Source organism: Canis lupus, chromosome X (assembly GCF_048164855.1).
Source record: "Canis lupus baileyi chromosome X, mCanLup2.hap1, whole genome shotgun sequence".
NCBI classification, from domain to species: Eukaryota; Metazoa; Chordata; class Mammalia; order Carnivora; family Canidae; genus Canis; species Canis lupus.
In genome coordinates, this window is record NC_132876.1 from 110,391,360 (window position 1) to 110,417,054 (window position 25,695).

Below are 25,695 nucleotides of genomic sequence, written 5' to 3' on the forward strand. Positions count from 1 at the left end.
CTCCTAGCCCTTGGGAGCCCTGATATTGTTCAATGTTAACAGTCACTTAAGGAATCCCTGTGCCGTGTGTGCACCTAGAGGAGTTCTGTGTCATTTCTCACCTGGACATGAAGATGCCAACAAAGTAAATTCAAAACCTGCAAAAACTTCAGTATATATAAAGAACATGTAGTCATGAGCCTTACCTATAATAGGAATGTCTAGAAACCTACACACATCTAGTCACACTGAGCTTACAAAACATGTAAGGATTTATTTATTATCATAAGTACGATTATAAAGAATTGTTTAAAGGGCTACTGGTGAACTTTAATCTTTTCCTAATTGCGAGAGAGGACTTTAGCAATTAAATAACTGACCATGTGATTTGCCTATGGGCGGGGGGTGGAGAAGATACTGCAAACCCTTTTGAACATGGTCAACTCTTGAACCGGAAAACATCACTTGGAAGAGGTAGTATCACTGTTGCAGGACTGTACCATCAAAGAAACAGTCTGGTTCTATGCTGTTAAAGAAATATTTACCCCATGGAAAATATGTAGCACAATTCAGAATACAGGTTTTCAAAGTGAAAAAAAAAAAAACAAACAGTTCAATCTTTAAATTGACGCATGATTACCAATTGAGATACTAACTAACTAGGGTACAATTACCAAGTTGGCAAAGTCACCATATGCTCTTGGGGCTTATGTAACTCTGGATATGGAACTGAAGCCAGATTTCCCAAGGCGGCTTCCAGATTTGCTTGAGTCAAAGCAGGCACCTTTACAATACAGAATTATTTTTTGGCATCACTTTTCCCTTTTTTGGATAGCTCAATTGTTAGAGAACTAGAATATATATATATGAAGGCATTCAGATCACCTTGTATGAAGACATTCAAGTAAGATAGCCAATTGAAGGTTTCTGTTCCCATGACAGGATCCCAGGGAAGAGTAATACATGGCTAAAGAGGCCCTAAGAGAGTGCCCAGGAATCGGTGGCCAGAGGCTCTCCACCAGAGATGGGCCTGTGGCAGGGACTGAGCCTGGGCCTGCTATTTAGGAGAACCCACCTCTGGTTCTCCTGATTACGCGACTTCAGGCAGGTCACAACTTGCCTGGGCAGTCTTCTATCAGTGAAATAAAGGTGTTAAACTGGATTTAGGACCCGCTGAGGTTTAAAAATATCCTTTTCTTTACATGGCCTGGGCACCACATCTCTTTTTTTTTTTTTCTCTTTCTTTCTTTCTTTCTTTCTTTCTTTCTTTCTTTCTTTCTTTTTTTGTTTGAGTTTTAAGCAAAGGCCACAAAGCTTTTAAAGCTTTCAAAGTTGGTTTACCTAGTTTCCTTTTGCTGAGTTCTAGAAAGTTGGGGGGCGGGGGTAGAGCTGACTTTAATTCTGCTTCAGTGCTCACTTTAAGGAGACAGAGTTAACGTGATGCCAGGCTTAGGAGCCTGAAATCCGACAGAATATAGAGAGCTCTTTGAAAATCTTACTCTAGATACCAGTCTTTAAAACATTTTTTTTTTCTGGGACGCCTGGGTGGCTTAGTCGGTCGGGCACCTGACTTGATTTTGGCTTAGGTCATGATCTCAGGGTTGTGAGATCAAGCCCCACTTTGGGCTCTGCGCTGGGTGTTGAGGCTGCTTGAGATTCTCTTTCTCCCTGTGTGCCTCCCTCTCTCTCTCAAAAAAATTCTTTTAATTAAAAAATGCAGAGGCACAAACAACTTTTGATTTGGAAAAAATCATTGTGGCTGATGTGGAGATATTTTACAGTTCCTTTAACATATCGAAAATGAAATGTATAAAAATCTTTTAAAACAGTTTGAGTGGAGAGGATGTTAGAAAATAATTATTCTCCTATTTACTCTAACTGATAATATTTAAAAATCTAAAATTTGAACCAGATCCTGAATAACAGAGCCAGTCAACATGTAAACACTCAACTCAGGCCATGGTGAGCCAGGGGCTTTAAGTTTAACGTTAGTCTAACACAGACAGGCATCAAAAGCCAAATCTACACATAAAACATCTTAATTCCTTAGTTCCTGCTACTTTCTTCTACTTAACTACCGCACCGTAGGTTAGGTTAGTAGACCTGAGGTTAAGAACAAAAACCTCAAAATAAAAATAACAGTGGTTAGGAGAGGTAGTCTATGTTCAATGTTCATGATGGATAAATATGTTCTACAGAAAATGATAAAAGCTTTACTGTACTGGCATGTGAAATATTTTATGCTTTTTCACTTTAAATAAATCAGATCTGTTCATCCAGTCTAAATAACAAATGTAGCAATATTTGATTGAGTGGCATTTTGAGTTGACATTTTGTTTTAAGTGAATTTCAGTTAGAGATTTAGGCAGTCTTTTTTTTTAAACATGAATGTCTCAGGAAATATTACGCAGACATTAAAATGAAGATAACATATATATTATGTGTGTGATTGACAGATATATTATTGAAAGTCAGAAACAAAACTGTACTACTAGGATTACTATTATTTAAAACAAACTAAAAAAACTACCTTCTTTCCACAAACATATGCATAGGCTAAAAAGCTAGGAGAAAATATACCAAAATCCTAATGCTAGTTATAACAGGGTCATAAGATCAGTGTGACAGGGTGATAAGATTAGAAATGATCACTTTTCTCAATTTTTCTATAATGAAATACATCAATTTAACAAATATGCAAGTGAAAGGATTATCTAGAAAGGTAATCTAGGAAGGTCTTTATCTTTTTTCCTTTTTAAATAAATGAGAGTCAATCATGTAGAAGTACAAATAAAAACAAAAGCGTTTAAAATAGCTGACTCAACAGTCTGTTCTTGAAAGTACCATAAAGCAAAGAGGGAAGCAGGCCTCACGTGGGTGAAGAAGCTCCTGCTGGCCTAGAGGCCTGGCTTCCCCATGTTTTCTCACGTCACTAACCAGCAGAATCCTTGCTTGGGTGGTTCAGTGATGTGATGTGCACGGTTCCATGGAGCCAAACCTTGGTTCAGGCAGAGGGCTCCCAGGAGATAAGACTCGTTCCATTTCACAGTTCAGTCACAAGATAAACATGTCTTCCTACTAAAGCAAACCCTGAAATGTCAAACACTATTCTCCTCTCTGTGATTATGCAGCCCAGAAATGCACTTGTCAACATGGCAACTGGAAAACCAGCCAGGGAAGAATAATGAATGATGGTTAGTTATAGATTTCAAGGTTTAAGCATAAACCAAAACTATTTTCTAAGTTTTCACATTTCCTTAACCCCCAAAGAAAAAGAAATCCTGCAGCTTCATAGTTTTTACATGAATAACAATTTACTGGATGTTTATTGAGAGAGGTTTAAAGTATTCTCTCTTGTCCAAATTAAATTTCTTCTATTCTCGGGAGATTCTGTGGAATCTAGAAAAGGCTCTGTGAGAGGAGAATAGTTGTATAGAATTTAGAAAGACACATATACAATGTATGCATGTCAAATCTCAATAAGAAAATAATTCACTTTCATTGCCATGTACAAAATGTAAAATACCCACAGACTAATACAGACTCGTTTGCCACTGTATATAGAAAGTAGCCGTCTACTTACTGTTTGAGATTTCTTCTTTTTCTTTTTCATTGACCTGAAAAAACCTTGTTTCTCCTTTTCCTTGAGTTGTTCAGAATGACTAATGTTTTCAGGACTTTTCCTAAATGGGAAGACATTTTTATCATATTGATCTTTCAATCATTCTCCTGCCATTATATGACAAATACAATGAAGCCTAAAAAATGCATGAAACCAGATTCAAACAGCCATGAAAAATCAAGTACATAGGTAAAAAGCCTTTATAAAAGCACAGGAGGAACTGAATCTAATCAACCATGGTTAATGATTAGCCTTTGGCAGAGGTACATTTGAACTGGCAATTTGAGCGTTATTACAAATGATCTGGTAACTGGGTTGCAGGACCATTTTCATGCTGTTGAAAATCTCAAAATTTGAGAGTCTGAAAAGCATAGTTTAAAGGATGCCTTTTGCATAACTCTCCAAGGGAAATAGCTGAAACATTTTCAATATCTTCATTTTTCTATTTACCTTTCTAAAGTCAGCTCAACAAGTTCATTATTACGGGCTTGCCAAGATACTGAACATAAAAAAACAAAACCAAAAACCAAAAACCAAAAAACCAATGATACTACAAAAGCATTGTAAATAAAAGTAAAAATTACCTCAAACTGGAAAATTCCTTTATAAAAAACCTTATATACCCATTTATTGAAACTAAATTGAAAAATAGATCAGGTAAGAAAAAACGTAGACAAGATGAATGCTTTAATACAAAGCACTCTTGGAAAAAAAGCTGCTAACTGAAAATACTGACAACATTAATTTTCAAACCACACTGATACCACCAGGTATTTTAACACAAATAGGAGGTATTAATAGACAGCAAACAGGACACCTTGGCCCTAATAAGTTGCTGACTTGTATGTTAACAGAGGTCCTGCATTACATTAATTTACAGTCTTTAAAATGCAGCCCAACTGGTGTTATTCTTGTACTACAGATATAATAAAAGAGTTTGTACAACCACAGAAAATTCATTTGAAAAACCAAAAACTCAAGATCTAAGACACCAAAGGAAGAGATCAGGAAAACATGACTCTGAAGGAGCAATGATCTTTTTTTCTTAAGTGTTTAGCCTAAAAGTTAAATAGGAATACCAAGGAAGTAAAAAGATGTACGGTGGGCCCAAGTGTTCCTGAAACTCATTAGGATCTGCAATTTTAAACATCATTGAGAGAGTTCCAAGTTCTGAAGTGAAAGTGTCATAGTACAACACAACCAATAAAAATAGCTAGCATTAGAACTCAGAATGATACATTTACAATTTTGAAAGCTAGAAAACTTCAGGTATGATGGAATAGGTAAGAATGGAATAATGAAAAGATCAGTTCTAAGGAACACAATAAAACAGTGTAGTTTGCTAGAATCACAAAAGCACAACTCTCAGAATTGAAAGGAATCTCACATAGCATCCAGACCAATCAGCAATACTATTTTTAATATCCTATAACTTCCAGAAGTTAAAGAACTATTTGCTTATGATATAGCTTATGTCCTTCCATAATGGGGTCTGCACCTAACCTAGAAGCACATCAAAGCGTTCAGATTAACAGGCACAAGTTCTTTTTTACTGATCAGAATGTAAGTCTAACAAAATCTCCAAGGCCTGCCGAGGGTCAGTAGTAAAAGTGCTTTCTGCCAATCTGGAAAATCTTTTAAGGGGAAGGCGTTGGTCATGACTGCAAGATCAGGATGGGAATGGGCATTACTTTAAGAATGTTAATGCTGGTGTGAGGGCAAGAGAAGGCCTGAGACACTAGTCCTAGGAGGAAGAGATCTGAGATGGGAAGTAGAGTCTCTATCCAATAAGATGAAAGTGACGGGGCCAGTGAGAAGGGTAATGAACAATAAACAGCAACAGGAGAAAAAGCCCAGGGTTTGTAGTCCCTTATGAGCACAAAATGCAGGGAAGACGAATCAGAGACCCTCTGCAGGGTCTTTTCAGAGATACTAGATAAACTAGAGCCCAAGGGAAGGAGGAATGATGAGGAAAACATCTTCAGACTGAGACTGAACAGAGGTGATGGGGCCAAGATTCAGGCAGGCAAAGATCCCAGAGACTAAAAAAAAAGGAAATAAATTACCCTGAACTAAAAGGATGAAAGCTAGGAGTAAAGTGTGAGCAAGCATGTATCACAAAAGATACAAAAAGGAAGCCAAGGAGAAAGAAAAAGAAAAAGAGTACAAGTGGGAGAGAGAGGAGAAGCTAGATGGAAACATACACATACAGAAAGTTAGAGAAACAGAGGGAAAAAGCCTGGAAGATAGACACAGAGAGAGGTAGAGACAGAGAGAAGCCACTTGGAACACAGGCTCCTAAAAAGCTGTGTGTTGTACAAAAGGATGAAGACAGAAACTTGATCAGTTATAACCAATATTATACCATAACTTACTTCATTTGTCAAGTCTGGACCCTATGATTCTACCTGGTATAGGCAACAGACAGTTCCAAAAGGAGCAGCACAAGAGAAGGTCAAGTGGGTGATCACATCCATCTCAGGTACGGGACCTCTGAGAAGGCCCACCCAGCTAGTCACCTGGCACATTATCCAGGGCTGATCAAACAGCTGGGGTGGGGGTAGCAATCTCCCCCTACTCTGACATCCTCATAACATAACCCCTTTTATAAGGGGTCAAGAGGAAAGAGAGATTTCCAAAGACTCCCCTAAAAAAGGAAGGAATAAAGTTGATGGAATCAAAGCCAACCAACATTCATGTAGTACTGTGTATGTAGTAATAAGCCGGTGTTAGGTATCGGGTCTAGAGAGAAAAATAAAACAAGGAGTGTGACCTCAAGCTGCTCACAGACTCAAGGCAAGATGCCCAAAGGTTTAACAGAGGGTCAGACATCCAGGGCTTGAGTATAGCAGTGTGACACTTTCCCTGCTACCTCCCCTCCCCTGGCCACAGGACTAAAGTAGTCAGCTGATGTCTGAGAAGAAAATAATCAGTGAACAATTTTGCAAGTTACGATGGCAAGCAATAATGGATGCCAATATATTCATAACTTAACCAGAAGAAAAAGCCTGGGACTGTGCGAGCAGTGATAGCAATCTTTTGCTTACCTTAATTACTGAATTTCTAATTAATTTGGTTTACTGTATAAACATCACTTTTAAACCCAAACTTGACAGCAGTCTTTCCAAACGTATATATTTTGTCTTTTTAAGCAAACTAAGAGCAGCCTGTTTTATAAATCTATATGCTATGTGGATATCTATTCTACATATGAAACCATGAGGACTAGAAATGATATTCCCAATGGGAGCCTGAGAAAGGCAAAAATACCCTTCTCCTCTCCCTGGCCATTCGTTGGGATCTTGTTCCCTCTTCACACTGTACTGTTACTTGGGATTACTTCTTGCCTGAAAACCTCAGTGCTAACTGCTAAAACTGTGCCTAAGAGTAAACAGGCTTAGGGTGCCTGGGTGGCTTAGTCAGTTGAGCACCCAAATCTTGATTTCCGCTCAGGTCATAATCTCAGGGTCATGAGATTGAGCCACACATTGGGCTCCATGCTCAGCAGAGTCCGCTAGAGATTCTCTCTCCCTCTGCAGCCCCGCAACCCTGGCCTCCACCCTTCTCCCCACTTGTGCAGGCACATTCTCCATCTCTCTCTCTCTCATAAATAAATAAATAAAATCTTCAAAAAAAAAAAAAAAAGAAAGAAAGAAAGAAAAGAAAAGAAAAGAGAAAACAGGCTTATAGGGAGGGTGGAGGTATTTTCCTATTAGTAAAGATGAATCTGACTGCATTAACTCTGCTTTTTTTTTTTTTTTTTTGTTCTGAGATAGTCTGGCTCATCTCCCAGTTCTTAACTGGATTCTGGATAGCTGAGATGGCCAGAATAACGACTCTGGATATTATACTACAATATCTCTATCACTTTAAAATATGCTATAGGAACTTGATCTTTCCAAGAAACATATACACTGCAGAAATACTCTCTTCCCAAAAGAAATGGGGAAGTACCACTATCAAGGAGAAAGAGACTGCCCTTAGGCAAGTGATAATTTAGGAACAGTGATTCACTATGTTACCACAGCAAGGCCATTCACATTTTTAAAAATTATCAAGCCGCATTTCTCTCAAATATACACAATATTGTGAACCAATGTGGTCTCTTGTTCAAGAAAAAAAAAATCAAGATAAGTCAAACTCATTAAATGACTTAGACCAGGTTAGATGTGATGCTCAAAGGAGAAGTATCATAGCAGCATTAACATGAGGGGCAGTGGGGACAAAAGAATACTGCAATTCAAAGCGGTAATTCTGAAACCCTCTCAAGCTTCCTAACAGCAATATCACAGTAGGGATGACTTGACAGAGGCTTGTCTAAAGTCTGAAGTTCAACGCCCCAATTATGCCTTTAATTCTTTTTAAAAAAACACAACTGTTTTCCAGTTTCTATATATATCTGGTCTAAACAAGCTCTACTCAAACTGACTATCAAAAAGACAGAAACAATATGTTTTTAATACTATTTATCCCACATTTGGATAGGCCTGCCCCCAAGGCCTCTCTGGGCCCCCTTCCTCAGGGGGCAGTTTCCTCACAATGCCCTAGAATGGAATGTGATGCTCCAAAGGCAGCCCACAACCCTTTCTTTGCAGATGAGACTTAGGGCTCAGAGTGAAGAGGGACAGTTTTAGAGTCAGACTACCAGTCATCTGGCTCTTCACTTCGGGGATAGGGGCACCTCACTTCACCCAGTTTCCCTGCCCCTGAGGGAAGTGATGGGGTGGCTGGACAGAACAATGGTGAGGATACAGGCCCAAGACCTGATATGCAGTGACTTGCCTGCCCTTTGTGGGGGGATTAGAACCTGGTCCAGGCCCCGTGGTCTGGCAGTGCCCTCTAGACACTCTGTGGTGGGTGGTGGATTACAGAAGAGGTAGGAGGAAGGAAAAATAAAAGAAGAAGAGGTAGGATAGGGAGCCTGGCTGGTTCAGCTGGAAAAGCACACAACTCTTGATCTTGTGGTCGTAAGCTGGATGTAAAACTTATTTAAAAAGGCCCCACAGTGGGTATAGAGCTTACAAAAAAAAAAAGAAAAGAAAAGAAAAAAAAAAAAAAGAGGTGAGGAGAGATGTCCAAAGGAACCCAAGTCACCAAGTGATTAACATTTGTCTGGGACCATCTCCATCTGCCTGGTAGAGATCCAGGGAGAGACCCCTACCCAGTCCCTGGGTCCCTCCCTCTTGGAGATGCCCAAAGGCCAGACCTGACAAGGGTGGTGAGAGGTCAAAAAGGAGCCTAACCTCTACCCTTGGGCCACCCTGCGTGCTAGCCCTTCCAGAAGGCTCAACTGGAGGATCTGGCAACAGAGTAATAAGTTTTAAATCAATCAATCAATCAATCAATCAATCAATCAATCTTAAGTTCTATGCTAAGGACTTGTTTTGCTAAAAAAAAATTTTTTTAAAAAGATACTAATTTTGATCTGACCTAATTGTGATAGAACGATGTTAATCCGTAACCAATTAATTCTCTTTTAAACATTACCACTCCATTATGCAACGTCCAAGAAAAAAAAAAAAACAATTTTTTCTATACAACTGAGACACTATCCTCATGGCTTGTCAAAGGCTCACTTAAAAACTATCAAAGCAGGTAACTGCCAGTTGTGCTTGTGCCCCCAGATTAACGTATGGGGGGACTGGTCTCCAGTCACATGGAAAAAGAATGCACTAAAGTTTCTCAGCAAAGCAAGTGGAGGGGAGACACTTGACAAGTCATACTGAAGCTAGAGGACATCCGTGGTAAAACACCACTGCAGCTAACAGTAACAAGTCACTGCGTGCCAGGCACTGCTCTGGGTGCTTTTGTTGTTTTCCTTCATTTAATGATCACATGAATCCTGTGAGGGAGGTAGGATTCTTAGGCCTATTTTTACAGATGAGGAAACTGAGGGACAGAGGTTAAAGTCACACGGACAGAAGGTGACATTAATCAAGATGTCCTCTTTCCTGAGTCCAACCTCTCAGGCACTAATGTTAAAACTCTCATTTAGTACATATGAGTGGAAACTGTGCTTATAAAAATCTTTACAACTTTAAAAACATTGTCTTTGTTAGTGTTTTAAAAATAACTAAGTTATTTTTACCATAGGGCGCAGTAGTACTAAAACCTTGATCCAACCCTGCCAACAGGGTGAAAACTGCATAAGCACACAGGGTCAGGAGTACTGAGGGACTCAAGACACTTCTGTGACTTTGGGCAATAAACACCAGAGCTGGAAATCTGACAGAATGGCCCTATTCTAAATTTGCAATGTTACAGGGATGCACCATTTTATTCTGAGTAGAGAACTTAGTAGTTTTATGAAGTACACATAAACACCACTCACATCTGGATTCTGGGCAGTCTCTTTGGGCAGCTGAGAGTAGACAGTCTACATTATTATTAGTTTTTTAAAAGGTCCTTAATCCCCAGGCAGATCTGCTGACAAGACTTAATACATGATACAACTCTCCCTAAATTTTTACTACACGACACAAAGAGATAAAAGGATAAGCAGAGCCAGCACATCATTTTAGCCTGTGACTACCGTTAGGCTTTTTTGTGGTAGCATAAAGGGTGTTTCTCCATTTCTTTCCTTCCACCCTGAATGCAAGTCAGGTGGCACAGAGGTCAAAACTGTAAGCTTTCTAGTCAGACCCCGTGGGGGGCTAGATCTTGGCTCCCCTCTCCTCTCTGCTAAGGGCTGCCCAGGCAAGCACTTTCTCATTTTGAGGCTGCAGCTTTCTTGTCTGTGGAAGGGGAGCTGCTCCCACCCCAAAGGCTGACTGAGAACCACGTGAGCCTGGCACAGGAAGTGCTAAGCAACATGCATGCTCTGTGATACAATAGCAACAAAAGAGATAGTGAAAGATAGCATTCCTTTTTCTTTCTTTTTTTTTTTTTTTGAAAGATAGCATTCCTATCAGAAGAACACAATGGAAGATATGTGAGGCATTTAGTGACCAAGCAGATTTTTTTCTTCTTTTACGTGATATTTAATATAAATGCTGAACTTGAAAGAAAACATTACAAATAATGATAAAACACAGTCTCCTAATCAAACAATCTCTCTTGAGAAAGCAAGCAAGCTAAAAAGTGTATCCAGAATTCTTTGAAATCTCAAATCTACAATTAGAAAAAAGGAGAGTAAAAACAAATCAAAATACCCACCATGGATCAAATGCTGGTTGTCTTTTTGAGTGGTTAGTTCCGGAACTGCTCTCTGATGGTAGGGAAGAAACTCTGGTTGATACATTATTTTCATGGAAAGAATTGTCGGGACGAGGAGATGGCACTGAATAACAAAAAAGTCAGTCACTGATGGACTTTTTTGGGCAAAGCAGTTCTTAACTTATTCAACTGCATTCTCTCTCACACAAATCAAACAAGTAAGTCAAAACCCCCCTTCTCCTTTATATACCTTTTGTGTTTTCTGAGGATGGAGGCATTCCAGGGAACATTATCCATCCCCCCAGTGATTACAACATTAGTTTGCAAGGATAAGTTAACATCAGGCAGTATACATTCGAAACATAAATTGACTTGTCAGCTGCTTAAATGAAGAAGATTGCAGGATATTTAAAAGTATGAATAGGACAGCCTCCTCTCACTGTTTTTGACATTCTTTGAAATTGAGGCTTTCCTACATCATAGATCCAACTATGCAAAATCTATTCTTAGTCTGAAGTGACTCTTAACAATATATGTGCTACAGTATACTAACTGTGCTTTAAGCCTTACACTTGGGAGGCAGAGTCAATTTTGTATTTTTTTAAACTAAATTCCAAAGAAATTCAGTTATTTGCAAAAATACTATTTTTCTCTAAGTTCTCAACCCAGGAATGAAGAGAAAGACAAGCCACAACATATGTGGGTACTTTTCTGCCCCTTGTTGGGAGTGGGATGGAGGGAGGCTGTTAGGCTTTTTCTCTAAGTTTTTAAGCTTGATCATAAATCAAAATATATTGCAAATTTCATCACAAAGGAATATACAGGCTAAATATCAAGATAAATGACACCATTTCACCTGACTCAGGTGAAACCAGTAGGACTAAAAACAGGAAGTATTCTGGAAACATCTGTCATTTCAATGGTACCACTAAATCTTCATCCAGTTAGATTTAGTAGAATCACTGAAATGACAGATATCTCCAGATGTTTCACCTAGTTAAGTCTCTTCCTTCTATTTCTGGACTTTCTAAAATAAAAATGTTCTACCTGCCAAATCTTGAAGTGAATTATGAGGAAGACAAATGAGGGGCTTTGCTGATATGAACCAATTTAATTCACTTGCAATCAAAATAAAACTGTCATTCCTAATTAATCAAAACTTTGTTAACATTTTATATTAAAGTATATGCTCCAGACACCTATAGAAATAACACAGGTATGGTCCATTTTGGAAGTAAAACTTATAGTAACAGAAAAAAAGGTATTTGCTCATGTACACAATATTTTAATTAACTTTAATCTGGATTAAAATTTTAGCCCCTTAAGATTCTAAAGTAACCACAGCAGGAGGAAAAACAGAATGCATTAAATGGCATATTCAATGCCCTATACTTTTTCCAAATGGGGGGCTAGGAGGAAACAAGTAGCCTAATTCAATACACATTTAGTCCTAAATAACACTTCTATACATTTATTTAGCCTCAAGTTCTTAGTTAAAATGACCAAGCAACTGTCCATGTTCTCCCCCAATTCATGTCCCCTCCAGCTGTCCCCCCAAATCAACAGAATAGTAAAAAGCCAAATGTTGTGGGTGAAGGCAACTATAGAAGGTCATGATGACTCTTAGGAGGCCTTGAGAAGCTAAGCCTTTGGAAACCCAGAACCTTGCCCCTACTCTGGTGGGCTTGCTGTTAGTCACCCCACAGGGGCTAGAGCTCTGGAGGGGCTCTCATTCATTCTATTGCTACATAGCTCTTCAAAGGGGATGCCTTTTTCTGTCAACATCTCCTAAATCCATACAGCCTCCAAAGCCTCTGTTTCAGCTGTCAGTTAATCATCGAAGCACATTTTTCAGGCTATGCAAGTATACTTGAAGATACTCTTTCATCCAATCAACAAATATTTATGAAACTGTCAGACAGTGTGCTAGTCAATGAGGGTAAGAGAGGAAAATATGATAAAGGGTCTTGCAACCTTGTGAGAGAGAAATGAAGACCGAGAATCAAGTCTGTGTCATGTTAGAGGCCTAGACAAGGAACCATGGATAGAGCAGAGAAGAAAATGTTTTACTTTGTCTGGGTGGAAAGGGAAGACATCATACTGCAGAGGATTTCAAACTAGAGCCTTACATGGGACAAAAATAAGCTATCCAAGTAATGGGGGGAATGTGTTTCAGATCGGAGGAGCAGCAGCTGGAGAGGATGGCAAGGACCAGGGCATGGGATATCTGGAAAGTCATCTTAAGGAATCTAGATCTTGTTGTGATGGCAATGGGAAACCACTGGAGGGCCATCAGCAGGTGAGAGAGGACTGGGGGCAGGCGGTGGGTTGCCTTGCTCTATTTTTGCCCTGTAGCATTTATCTTTTACTGTTCTACATTATTATTACATTTAGTGTAGTTCTCTCCTTGTGAGAATGTGAGCTCTGTGAAGGTGGAGACCTCTGGCTGTCTCATTCATGGACATGTTCTAAGCTAGAACAGTGCCAGGCATACAGGTGACCTCAATAAATATTTTAGGACTTAACTGAATGAATGAGTGGTATGGCCAGGACACAGCTTCAGATGGATCATTCCAGAGACTGATGTGATGGCAATTTTGGGAGATAGGGAGATCAGCTGGGAGGCTACTCAAAGAACTCAAGTCAGAAGCCATGAGGGCCTTAACCCGAAGCAGGGAAAAGTATTGGAAGGCGACAACACAGACAAGGATGGCGCTGACCTGAAGTCAAGTCAGTGAAGTGTAGTGGAGGGCATGGGCTGGAGGTGCAGGGAAGGGGAAGGTAGAGAGGACCCGGGTGGGTGCTCAGAGCTGGGCTTACCTCGGTAGAAACTGCCAACTCTCCTCGGAACAGGGTCATTGTACAGGTGCCGATTTTCTTTGGGGGCGGCACCATCATCAGAGTGAGGGTCATGATATGCTCCACCCTGAGACAAGAAAGAGGTTTATAAAAAGTTACAATAGAGTGGTGATGAGGTGGCTTATGAACTTAGAATAGTACCTAACTGATCTAGAATTTACTCCAGGATCTTTTAGAGAGAAAATTCAGAATTATGGCATGAGGAAAACTACTTAACATTTTAAATGTGAGCCAGTTTGTTATTTGTGGGAGACTGGGTATGAAGAAATTTTAAAAGATAGGCTGTAATAATGTCAAATGACCACTCTTTACAAACAAGTTTTATCATAAAAGTTAGCAACTTGTAGAGAATTCAGACCTCAGACTTCTGCCTTGCATGGAACGAAGAGGTGCCCTCTCTGGAAGATTCTTTAACAGAAGATCGAGCCACAGTCATCTCTGGAGGGAGCTGTTCTCCAGGCTGAAAGTCAAATTTAAAAGGATTTATAAGAGTGTCCTGTTCCTAGGGATGAAAATCACCTAAATCACCATGGGCTTTATTTGGCATAATTAGTACCTTCACCAGCTAAAATAAAAAATGTTAGTTGGCTAAAATACAAATTGTCCCATAAAAGAGTGAATCATTTGATGAATGTAAAAGAATTCAAACAAATGTCACACAGATGGAAAGTGAAATTCTCATTAAAGTTAAGGCAAGCAGGGAAAGAATTAAGCTGAAAATAGTTCAATTAATTATTAAAAACAAAGAAAATTATCTTCCTAATATCTAGATAGTCATGGTTCTCTGTAGCACTCTAATTAGATTCTATTAGTTAATCCAAAATTTCTCTAGCAGATTTTTCCAAAAAGAACTATGCAGATCCAAAATTATTTTTCATTAAGAACTTAAATGGCAGATCCAGATGAAATCAAATGTTCTTTGGATATATCATGGAAGAGAATCAGTATTCCTAATCATTTGTCTTAAAATTTCCTAACTACTGTAATTATATGTACTTAAGTTTTCTTAATCTTCTCTAGGATAACCGTACTTGTATTTCATGTAATTTTCTTAACATCTCAGGCGACACTGCCTATTTCCCTCAAGGAAGTGAGACACAAGCTAAGAGCAGCCTTGGTCCACAATGGTGTTCACTGAAGGGAAAAGAAGCACCTCATACCCTCGAGGAAAACAGGATTAAGGAACAAAATTACCAAGCCATTAGGAGGACTTAGCTGCATTGTGTATCTGCACATTACACACAGAATTTTATTCTTGAGCCTTACACGATGTATCAAAAACATTTTATTTAAACTTTAAATAGGATTCTTTGTCTCCCTCAACTCCCCAAATGTACTATGAAATAATATTCTTTTATCTGATGTAGACTTTCTTCTTCCTAATTTGTGATAAGATCTCATTTGAATTTTAGCACCTGTAGAGTTTACAAAGCTCTCTAGCAAAGTTTTTAAGAAAATAAATGATTTATATCTAACCTAAACTCTTAGGTGACAATGCTAGTTCAGTCCCCTTCTTCTCGAAGGTGGCTGCAATATTTTGTAAGAGTGATTCCCATCATTTACTTGTGGCTTTAGTCACTTGTCAAACCATCTGCCATCTTTGTGCCTTTACACTTGTACTATCTTGCAGCTTGGTACTGTACCTCCCGAACTGGACTTAAAATTCTGTAACAGCTGGGTCTGTGCTTAGCCCACAGTAACCACTTATAATTAGATTATCTCCACCATGTTCACAGTCTTTTTTCTGGAACTCTGAGAACCAGTCCATTTGTTCTTTCTCCAAGTTATAGCTTTTTTTTTCTTATCTCCTCTATTTACACTATGCTGCATGCCAGCACACTTTACCTAGTTTTGATCTCCATCTCATGTTTATGGGCAGCTGCCAAGGCTCTATAGATCTTTCTAGGCCCCAGAGGTTCTCTCTTCTCTAGAGGGACTCCTCCAACCACTGTTCTGACTCCAGTCATGGCATCTCCCACCATGTGCCATCTCCTCCATGTGCACGTGTACATTTCCCATTTCTCCTCCTCTTACCTGGGTACCAGTCTCTCCAACTTCATGGAGGACTGCTCTGCTTAGGGGCCCAGGGTCACTTCTGCCTCAATAGGTCAGCATGATACAGTACAAAGAATGCTGGCCTAGGGACTGAGACATTGTCCCACGATCCCAATCCTGCCTTGGACTATTTGGATAAACTTGGGCAACCCGCCTAACTTCTTGGATCCTCCGCACATTCATCTATGAAATGAAGAGGTTGAATTAGGGGACTTCAAAAGTCCTTTGTCCTACCCTGAAAAGGAGCTCCTAGGGAAGAAGCCTGAAGGTTTCCTTTATCCTCTATTCAATTCTTCAATTCACACATTGTGTTGTTTGTACATCTGAGGAGTCTTTAAGACCTACCATTTCCCATGAGCACTGACTTAGTCTAGAACATACTCCGCTTTCCTCATGCTTGATTTACTCCAAAAGCCACCTCAAATCTCACATTTTTCACTACAGCAGTGTGGAACAAGTTGCAATCCCCACAGCACACCATGCTATTTACTGTCTCTACTAGCCTCCCCCTCTTTTCTGCCCTCTCTTCCAGAGACTCCACTTCCTCCCCTAGTTAAGCCTCAGAAATCTCTTCTCAGATATCACCTCCCCTGGGAACTGTCCATATCCCCTGCCTGGACTATGCTGTGCCTCTGTCAATGGCACACTGGCCTCTGGCACCGGCCTCACGGTATAGCCATGACTGATCCCTGGTAACTGGGCCCCAACACGCATGCCAAGAGGACAGGGGCCATACCTTCCTCATCATTCTCAAGAGAGCCTACTGTGGTGTCTCATGCAATCAACACCTGAACACATCCTCATTCTTCAGCCATCCACAACTTCTTTTCTTTCTATATCCTAGCTCAGAGCAAGATCTTTAGTTGCTCCCAAAGTCATTTCTGACTGCTCCTATTTATGATCTTTCTCTGTTCTCAACTCCTATTTATAGTCAGTGCCATAGTAATTTGCTTCTTAATTATTTCATTGTGATCATGTATAATTTACTGTTCCCTGAGAGAAGATAAGTTTGTCAAGGGCAAGGACCCTACCTCAAACTCTTCTGTGTCTGAGAACACCTAGCATAGAGAGTGTTAAACATCTAGAAAACAGCCCCCGCCATCATGGAAGCAGCAACAATTAAAATGTATTGGATGCTCTGTGCCAAGCACTGGGCATGGTGCTTTATACACCATGTTTAAACCTTACAACACTACTTGGATGAGGAATCTGAGGCTAAAAGATTATATCACTTTCACAAATTTACATAGTTGGAAGCAGACTACAGAACTGGGACACAAACCTAGGTCAACCTGGTTTCCCAACCTGAGCTCTTAGCTACTTCGCTACACCAACTGCTCCATTACTGACAGTCTCCAGCCCATCTTCAGCACCCATCCTGCTAAACCTCCCATTACATATTCCATCCATATTTCCTGAAGTTCTGACACACGCTGATGAATCTATTTTTATACCCTCGAAAAGAGGAGTATTTTCCCTACACAAAACTCTTCTCTCTTTCTAAGAGAGCTTTTTAGAGCTTTCTCTTTCTGAGAAAGAGGGCTTTTCTCTACCCTCACTTCTTTGCTGCAGATGAATGTTTCATATCATGAAAATATAATTTAAAAAACGTGTTCTGTTGTAGGAATGCTACTTCTTTTAAATAGGTTACTGTCAGCAGTTCTAGAGGTTGAAAAATCAGTAAGATGGAGGAAGCATTAAGATAAAAACATTGCCTTGAGATTTAAAAACAATCCAAAAGACTGTAAATTGACATTTATTTTGGCTTGAAGTTAAATTTACCTAGGGTTCTACATAAATTAGAAATGTTTCAATTCAGTGAAAATATCGAATAAGGTAGAAGTAAAAGGGTACGATTCAAGCAAATGTGGTCTGGAGAGATTAGAGAAAATCTCTACAAATCACACTAAATTTGGGGAAAGTTAAAAAAAAATAAATAAATAAATTTGGGGAAAGTTAAAAACTAACCCATACAACCGATTGATTCTATAATAAATCAAAATAGGATTTTCTCAACAAAATATGCCAGAAAGGAACACTTAAGAAGCAGATTTCTAAAAATAAGTTTTGTTGAGTTCTCCTGAATACTCAACAGTGGACCTTAAATTAATTTTTTTAATAGATAGTCCTTTGAGTACTGCTTCCCTAAATGCATTCTATCAAAAAAGCACAACCTCCTATAGTAGGGAAAATTAAAGACTGATCCTATTCACACCCCACACCACCTTCCCATGATGAGCTAACAGATCCAGTCAAGGTCCAAGTTGTACCTGAGGTGATAGGAGCTGCAGGCTGTTGGCCCTGGCCGCCATTCCTTGCCCTACGCTCAAGCTTCCGTCTAAGCCTTTGGCTCTCACTTTGTCCCGGGTCACGTACATGGAATGCCTATGTGGACGCTGCTGGGAAGAGAAGGGGCTAGTATAGCCCAGTCCATAAGAAAAAGATTCATGAGGTGCAGACAGAGAATGGGAATGGCTGCTGTCCATGTGCTCGGGCAGTTTCAACTCCTCCATCGTTTTAGAATGCCTGGTTGTGGTTCGGCGTGAGTCAAGAGTGCCCTCGCTTCGATTATTTCTCCCGGAGGGGCTGAGCAAAGTTCTTGTGTCACTGTGCCTGGTAGGGGTTGGGCTGGTAGGAGAGTTCAAGTCCAAGCAGCTGGATGGGAAGTACCTACTGGTATTGGACTCTGCAATTTGGGCCCTGGCTTCAGAAAGGTTGCTCACAGACTTGGAGTCACTCAACGCCCCGTGGCTTTTGGCCTTGGTCCTGTAAGAGGGACTCCTAGAGGACTGGGGAATAGTGTCAATGTAGCTATGCCGACTCTGCTTCTCAGTGGGCTGCAGTGTCCCGGCTTTGCTCTGAGAGCTTTCCATAAATGAGTGCCGGTTCTGCTGAGATCTGCTGCTTGACTTGAGGTACTTTGTGCCTGGGCCTTCGGAAGGTTTTGGGTCAATATTAAAATCAAACTCTGTCTTTGACTTGGCTTCTTTTGGGCTGAGAAGATGTGGTATGTTATTGTTGGTTAGATCTTTGCTGGTAGACCCAGGTTGGCTGCTTGCTTGGTAGGTTTTGGTGTGCATGGGACTAAGAGTAGCTCCAGCAAGATTTCCATTTAGGAAGCTTTCGTTGGCAGGCAGACCTTCGTCAGCCCGAGGCAGACCCACACTTAGGTTCTGGATGTCCTTGCTGTTGGATCTGTGGTGTGACTGCAAAGCAGTACTTTTGCTGGCTTGGTTTCTATGTTAAAAACAAAAGAAGTATATTAGTTTCCTTCAATAGCAGACACAAAAAGTATCGTTTAAAAAGTGGGGGGGTGGGGGGGGCCGCGGGCGCGCTTGAGTGGTTCAATCATTTAAGTGTCTGCCTTCAGCTCTGGTCATGATCCCAGGGTCCTGGGATCGAGTCCTATGTTGGGCTCCCAGCTCAGCAGGGAGTCTGCTTCTCCTTCTCCCTCTGCCTGCCACTCCCCCTGCTTGTGCTTGCTCTAATAAATAAATAAAATATTAAAAATATATATACACATGCACACACCCCTAAAATACCTCAAAGACTAAAAACATTAACTCATATGCCAACAAATAACAAGTAACCATGGAAGTAAGCTGTTTAGATCAAGTCACTCTGTAATAAAGCACTGGTCCTGATGAAACAATTTTGACATCCTTAAATGTTCAACTAACTTGTAGCCAACATGAGTTCTAACTAATAATCTGGGAAAATAAGTTTTTGCGTGCTGGTGCTCACATGAGTGTTTGTTTGTTAGGAACATCTGATAAGAGAGCTAAGCTATAACAAACTCTTTATAACTCTGAATGTCAGAGGCAACATTTAGACTTGAAGGTCATGATGTTCCTTGAACTTCCCTTTTATTTGTAAAACTCACTGCCTGCTTCAGAGATACATACTCACAGCACATACAGACACCAGTACTGTCTTTTGTCTTTAGTTTATATCATCAAAGAATCAGAGTTCTTGCAATATACTCAATAAAAGAAAATGACACTCTAAAACGAAATGTAAACTCTGTTGGAAAACATCATGATTAAGGTTTATGTTTTAGAGAGGTGGCAATACTTTTAGGGCACTTCAGATACCTCCATATACACTAAACAGGAATGTTTCAGTCTTTACCTGAAATCACAGGGATCTAGAGAGTTAATTTCTCTCCAGAAGACACAATTTATTCTTTTCATCATCTCACACGTCATTATTCCAAACTGACTGAGGCTTTCTTTAGGATTTAAAGCTTCATTTCCTTCTTGGCTTAAAATACAAAATATAAATCCAGAGGAAAACCTTGTCCTCTATTGGAAAGCTGAAACTGACCTCACAGCAAGGTCAGTTTCTTCTACTGCAACTATTTAAAGAAGCATAGTCTGAGATAGGAGAATGTTTTTAAATGAAAAATAATGTACACAACTCTCTTTTTACTATGCATTCCAAAAATGCTGCTGCAAATATTGCTTTTGCTAAAGATGGTTTGACATGGGAGAGTTTTGTTCCCATCACAAACTAATTGAAAAGTCACATTTTTTTGTCTATATAATGGTAATCTGTGAAACTATGCCTTTCCATTTTCCCTGAAAATCTACCGCTCAGGCATCAAAAGTAAGGGCTCTTTTCCCATCCTCCTACCATGTTTAAAAAAAAAAAAAAAAAGTATCTGATATCAAGAAAGCCTGTAACAGTTGTGGAAGACCTCATCTCCTAAATGCATTCACTGATCTCTCCTAATTCAGTCACAAGAATTGCAGCATCAAATAAGGTGCTTTAATATGAGCTAACTAAATAAACAGCAGGTCCTAGACCTAGAAAGAAATTACAAAGAAACAAGAATTTTGGGGTACCTGGGTGGCTCAGTTAAGTGTGGGACTCTTGATTTTGCATAAGGTCATGACCTCAGGGTCCTGAGATTGAGCCCCACATGGGACTCTGCACTCAGCAGGGAATCTGCCTCTCTTCCTCTTCCTCTGCCCTCCCCCCATCACCTTACACTCTCTAAATGAATAATTTAAAAATTTTTTAAAATAAAAAAGAAACTAAAGTTTCACCTTCTGCTAAATGATGCCAACTGACTCTATCTCCAGATCAACATAGAGCAGTCATCATATCCTAAGGTATCAGGTTGGCTTTTTTGCAACCCCCTCTTTTTTTTAAAGAGAGAGAGCACGTTGGTGAGACGGTGGTGGAGAGGGGGCAGAGGGAGATCTTAAAGCAGATTCCATGCTGAGGGCAGAGCGGGTTTGATCCCAAGACCTGAGATTAAGACCTGAGCCAAAATCAAGAGCCAGAGGCTTAATGACTGAACCAGCCAGGTACCCTAAAGGTATCAGGTTTTAAACCATCAGAGTCCTTTGTCAACTTTTATCTCTGTAACTAAAATATCTTAGCAACTTTTCAAAAACCCAATCAATAATATGCAAATAGTCTAATCCATAAGTAGATCTAAGTGTGCCGGTTATCTTCTATTTACCCAACTCCCTACCTGTTCTCCATTTCGCTCTGCCCCATTCAGGGCCTCAGGAGCTTAATGGTGCACACTGCATCACCCAGATCCCTTGCCACCTAACTCTTAGTTGGGTTTAGCAGTGCAAGGGGCTGGGGGTGGTCTCTCCTACTCCTCCCCAGCATCAGCACCCTAACTCAGATCATAGCTGTGCCTGTCCAGATTACAGCTCTCATGGGGTGGATTCTCCTGCCTGATTCCCCTGGGCTATCATATTCCCACTTCCTCCCCTTTCTCCTTCAGGTCTAGAGAAGGTAATAGCGGAGATAGCACATGCAGATATTGTGTAATGCCTGAAGCTCCAAAGAAAATCAGAAAAGGATAGAGAAGATTGAGGCCAGCTGCTAGAGCTTTTGAAACTGTTGGAAAACACTTATCTCAAAGTAGAGCACAAACCTACATGTTAGGAAGAACATATTCATAGCAACATAAGATACAATTTCTAATATGACAACGGAGGCTATAACGTTAAGGTAGAAACATTTATCAAAGAGTCAGGTTTCTATAAAAGTACAAAGAGCCTAAACTGCTATTCTGAAAGCTTCTGTCTTAGTATTAATTTGAAGCCATTGAGCTTTGCACATAATTCTTAAGTAGAAAGGGCATCAAATTGTCTTCAAATTGGAGTTCTGCCAAAGCACAACAATAAAAAAACTGCTCTGAAAATTCCATAGATCTCTGGCACACAACTATAAGGAATCTGTGTTAAACTGCCAAGCATTTAAGAGGATTTTATATATAAACCCTTCTGAAATGGCTGGCAGGACAGATAGTTAATCTCTTTAGTTAAAATAACTTTTCAAAGTAAACATCAAAGATGCAAAGCTATACTTTTATGGAGAAGGATGGCAAAGCAGAATTGGTGAGAGGGCAGGGCAGGCTGAAACACCATCCCACCATATCCAAGGTCAGGAGAACCTCAGCATAGTCTGACAGAGACCTAGGAAGGGGCAAGGTAATGCAAGAGTCCACTGCCTCTTCTACAGAGATGTGAACTTGGACAACAGCTACAAGCTGTGTGAATGTGTCTCAGGGACGAGGCAGCTGAGTGTTTAAGTGGCAGCCAATGTGCTATGATGCTGTGAGTACCTCTACAGTAGTGCTGGGAAGTCCAAGTTAGCCACAGTCTGTGTAGAATTAGTGTCCCCAACAAGAAGGAATTCCATAGAGGAAATATGAACCATAGACAATGTAGAGAAAAGGACAGTTCCACATACATGTAAACTGAGCTGAGATCATTCCTAGAGAAACCACTCAGGACTTTTTCTTGTAAAATTCCACAAAGTGTAAAGACCTAAAAACGAATTCTTCCACAGATTTTATTTACTTATAATTTCTATTCTCGTCTACTTTAAAAGAAGATTTGGGTGGACTCCTAGAAGACCCATATCAACTCATCACCACACATATCCTCCTCACCACATTTATCCTCCTTGATAGAATAGTCCTAAAGAGAGTTCCCAAGGAGAGCCTCAGATCCCCACTGGGATCTCTCAAGTGATGTCATTAGAGGACAAATACATAGGTCCCCTTTCATGGTATGGGTTATACCACTAATCACTATAGCAAAAAGCAAAAACTTATCATCAGTCTACTGAACTTTATATCCTTGGGATCTTTCTTCTTTGCAAATGTAAGCTAGAGGAGTCAAGTGATAATTAAGGTAGAAGAGAGACAAAAGTACCCGAACTAAAACTACGAGTGATCCCAGATAAGACAAAGGCATAATATGAACTTCTTAAATGGAAAAGAGTAGCTAAATGATGACTATTATTCTTTAGTGTATTAAAATCTCATGGAAACAAACAACAAAGTAAATACAAACTTGGTTAAACAGAATTTGAATCTGTTCACAGGCCTTGAAAAAAAAAAAGTAAGAGACAAAAAGACCCCCAAAACAAATAAAACAATCCAGGTAAGAAAGGCCTGTCTTTCTTAAAGGCCACATCTTATAAGATGTGAGGGAAACAAAAATCAAAACCAATCATTTAACAGAGTAAAGAGTTGTAAAAAATAATCACACCATCACAGTTAAGCAGAGAAAACATAGGATGAGTGATTATTGCCAATTTATGAATATGTTCACAGGTCTCAGAAAAGTACCAGGTCTTGGGCTTTCAACTTCTAATAGATTAAGAATAATTATTCTACATGCAGAGAAAATTTCAGTGAAAGGAGAAAAAAATTATATTCAAAAAGCTTCATATTAAGAATTATCATATTCTGTTTTTCTTTTAATAGTAGATGAACAAAACTACTCACTACTTCCAGAGTCTGAGCAATACCAGATAAGACCAGCTTCTTGGGAGAGGAGGGAAGACAAGCCCCCCATCCCAGAAATAGAGTTGTTGTTTTTTTAAAGATTACATTAAAAATTTTTAAAAAGCAGCAATTTTAATCACTATCTACCAAACTGACTTTACTATTTCCATATTCTAATGAAAAAATAACTTCTCAACTCAACGATTAAAAGAACAACAAAAACACAAGAGTCTTCTAATAGAACCAAACCTACTTGGTTCGGTTGCAAAGACTGTCCCAGGTGCCCTCCTACCCATTTGTGTTTGGTATCCTCTTCTCTCTCCAGAAATCCCCTTGCCCTCACCCACACTTTTGCCTCTAAGTATCACACCTGCATCCCATTTATATAGAATCTTCTAAGTTCATAAGGCTAGAAACCCCCTTAGTTGCTAACCTATGCTACCTTTCTCAGGAAATGCATAGGTTTCCATAATATACTTGTTAAAGATAAGTAAGTCTTTAAGACCCACACAACTCTTTAATTGTGGTTCTGAATCATGTAATAAGCATAAGGAAGATATTTTTGAATAAAGAGGGCTTTCCTTCTTTTCTCTAATTGCATCATTTAAGCAGCCACCTCCTCCACCTACTTGTAAGACCAACACTGCATCTGTATTTCCTTAAAAGGGAATATTTACCTATTAGACAAAGTGCTGCTTTCCACATGGTAAGGTTTTCTTTTTGCTGACCTTGAAGGGGAGCGATCCAAAAGTCTCTGGGTTTGAAATGTAGGGTGATTCAAACACTGTTCTGTCAAGTATCTGTCAGCTGGGTCCAACTTCAGTAAATTCTTAGGAAACAAAGTTAGGATCAGAAAGAATAATACAAAGTCAAATTTAAATTGTAATAAAAACCTTATTTCTTTTCCTTATAAAAGAAATGCATGGTCATTGCAGAATATCTAGCAGTTTAGTCCAAAAAAATTTTTTTAAAGAGGACTATCTAAATTACTACATTATCAGGGCACCTGTGTGGCTCAGTCAGTTAAGTGTCTAAATTCAGGGCAGGCCAGCTGGCTCAGCGGTGTGATCCTGGAGACCCAGGATCAAGTCCCATGTCGGGCTCCCTGCATGGAGCCTGCTTCTCCCTCTGCCTGTGTCTCTGCCTCTCTCTATATATCTGTGTCTCTCATGAATATATGGGTAGAATCTTTTAAAAAAAAAAAAAGTGTCTAAATTTGGCTCAGGTCATGATCTCCGGGTCCTAGGATCAAGCCCTGTGTCAGGTTCCATGTTCAGCTCAGTCAGAGTCTGTTTCTCCTGCTCCCTCTGCCTCCTCCCCACTTGTGCTTTTTCTAAGTAGATAGATAAAATCTTCTAAATTTTTTTTAAATAAATAAAAAATAAATCACCACATTATCTTACTATTGTTGTCCTCTGGGAATAAGCCCTTCTAGTCCTTTTTTGAATACCATATATACATATTTTCTTTTATAAAATTTGGCTCATATTATACATGTAAGTTTTGGATCCTGAACTTTTCACTTACTAATCAGAAATATTTTTTACAACATAATTTAAACATTTGAAATATATTTTGGATGAAGTATATATTCACATGAAAGAATATACACTCATCTTTCTCTTGTCCCCTTCTTGGGAGGCAAGCCCATGTCAGTATTTTCTTGTGCATCCTTCATAGATACTCTGTACCTATCTCTGTCTGTTCCTTTTATTTTACCCAAATAGTAGCAGATACACAATGGTCTGCACTTAGCTTTCTTTCCAATGGACAGTAAATCTTAAGAGATCATTGCATATTGGTGAAGAGCTTTAACTCTATGGATACGCCTTAGATTGTTTTTAGCAATTCCCTAATGATAAACATTTTGGTTGTTCCTTTTATTATTATGAACAATGCTGTAAGAAATAACTTTACAACATGTTTTTAAATGACTAAAGAAGTGTGTAGTATGGATATACCATAATTTATTCAACTGGTCTCCTACTGTTGCACATTTAAATGGCTGCTGCTTTGCACTATTATAATTAATGCTATGCTAAACACCTGAAATCCTTGAATACATCCATGATCTCTTTCTTGGATAAAAACCCCCAGAGATGGATTGTTAACTCTGCAAACTTTCAAGGATTATTTTCTATGTGTTGAAAATCATCCCCTAGGAAGGTTGTCTAAAAGGATACTCCTTTCTCAGTAACTGAGAATCTACCAACTTCCTGCACCTTCATCAACAACAAGCATTATCATTTTTTAAAAA

General features: G+C 39.4%; 1 protein-coding gene across 21 annotated transcripts in view; it reads right to left on the reverse strand.

Annotated features, from left to right (window-relative positions):
- CDKL5 (cyclin dependent kinase like 5) overlaps positions 1–25,695 on the reverse strand; it is a 213,662-nt gene that overhangs the window by 16,304 nt on the left and 171,663 nt on the right. For all 21 annotated transcript variants that reach the window (XM_072816790.1, XM_072816776.1, XM_072816786.1 and 18 more), the window contains 6 exons: positions 24,116–24,267; positions 17,941–18,907; positions 13,974–14,075; positions 13,577–13,682; positions 10,757–10,880; positions 3,563–3,662 (listed from right to left, as the gene is read on the reverse strand). In XM_072816790.1, coding sequence (XP_072672891.1) covers positions 3,563–3,662; positions 10,757–10,880; positions 13,577–13,682; positions 13,974–14,075; positions 17,941–18,907; positions 24,116–24,267 — 1,551 coding nt within the window. The remainder of the gene's footprint in view (positions 1–3,562; positions 3,663–10,756; positions 10,881–13,576; positions 13,683–13,973; positions 14,076–17,940; positions 18,908–24,115; positions 24,268–25,695) is intronic.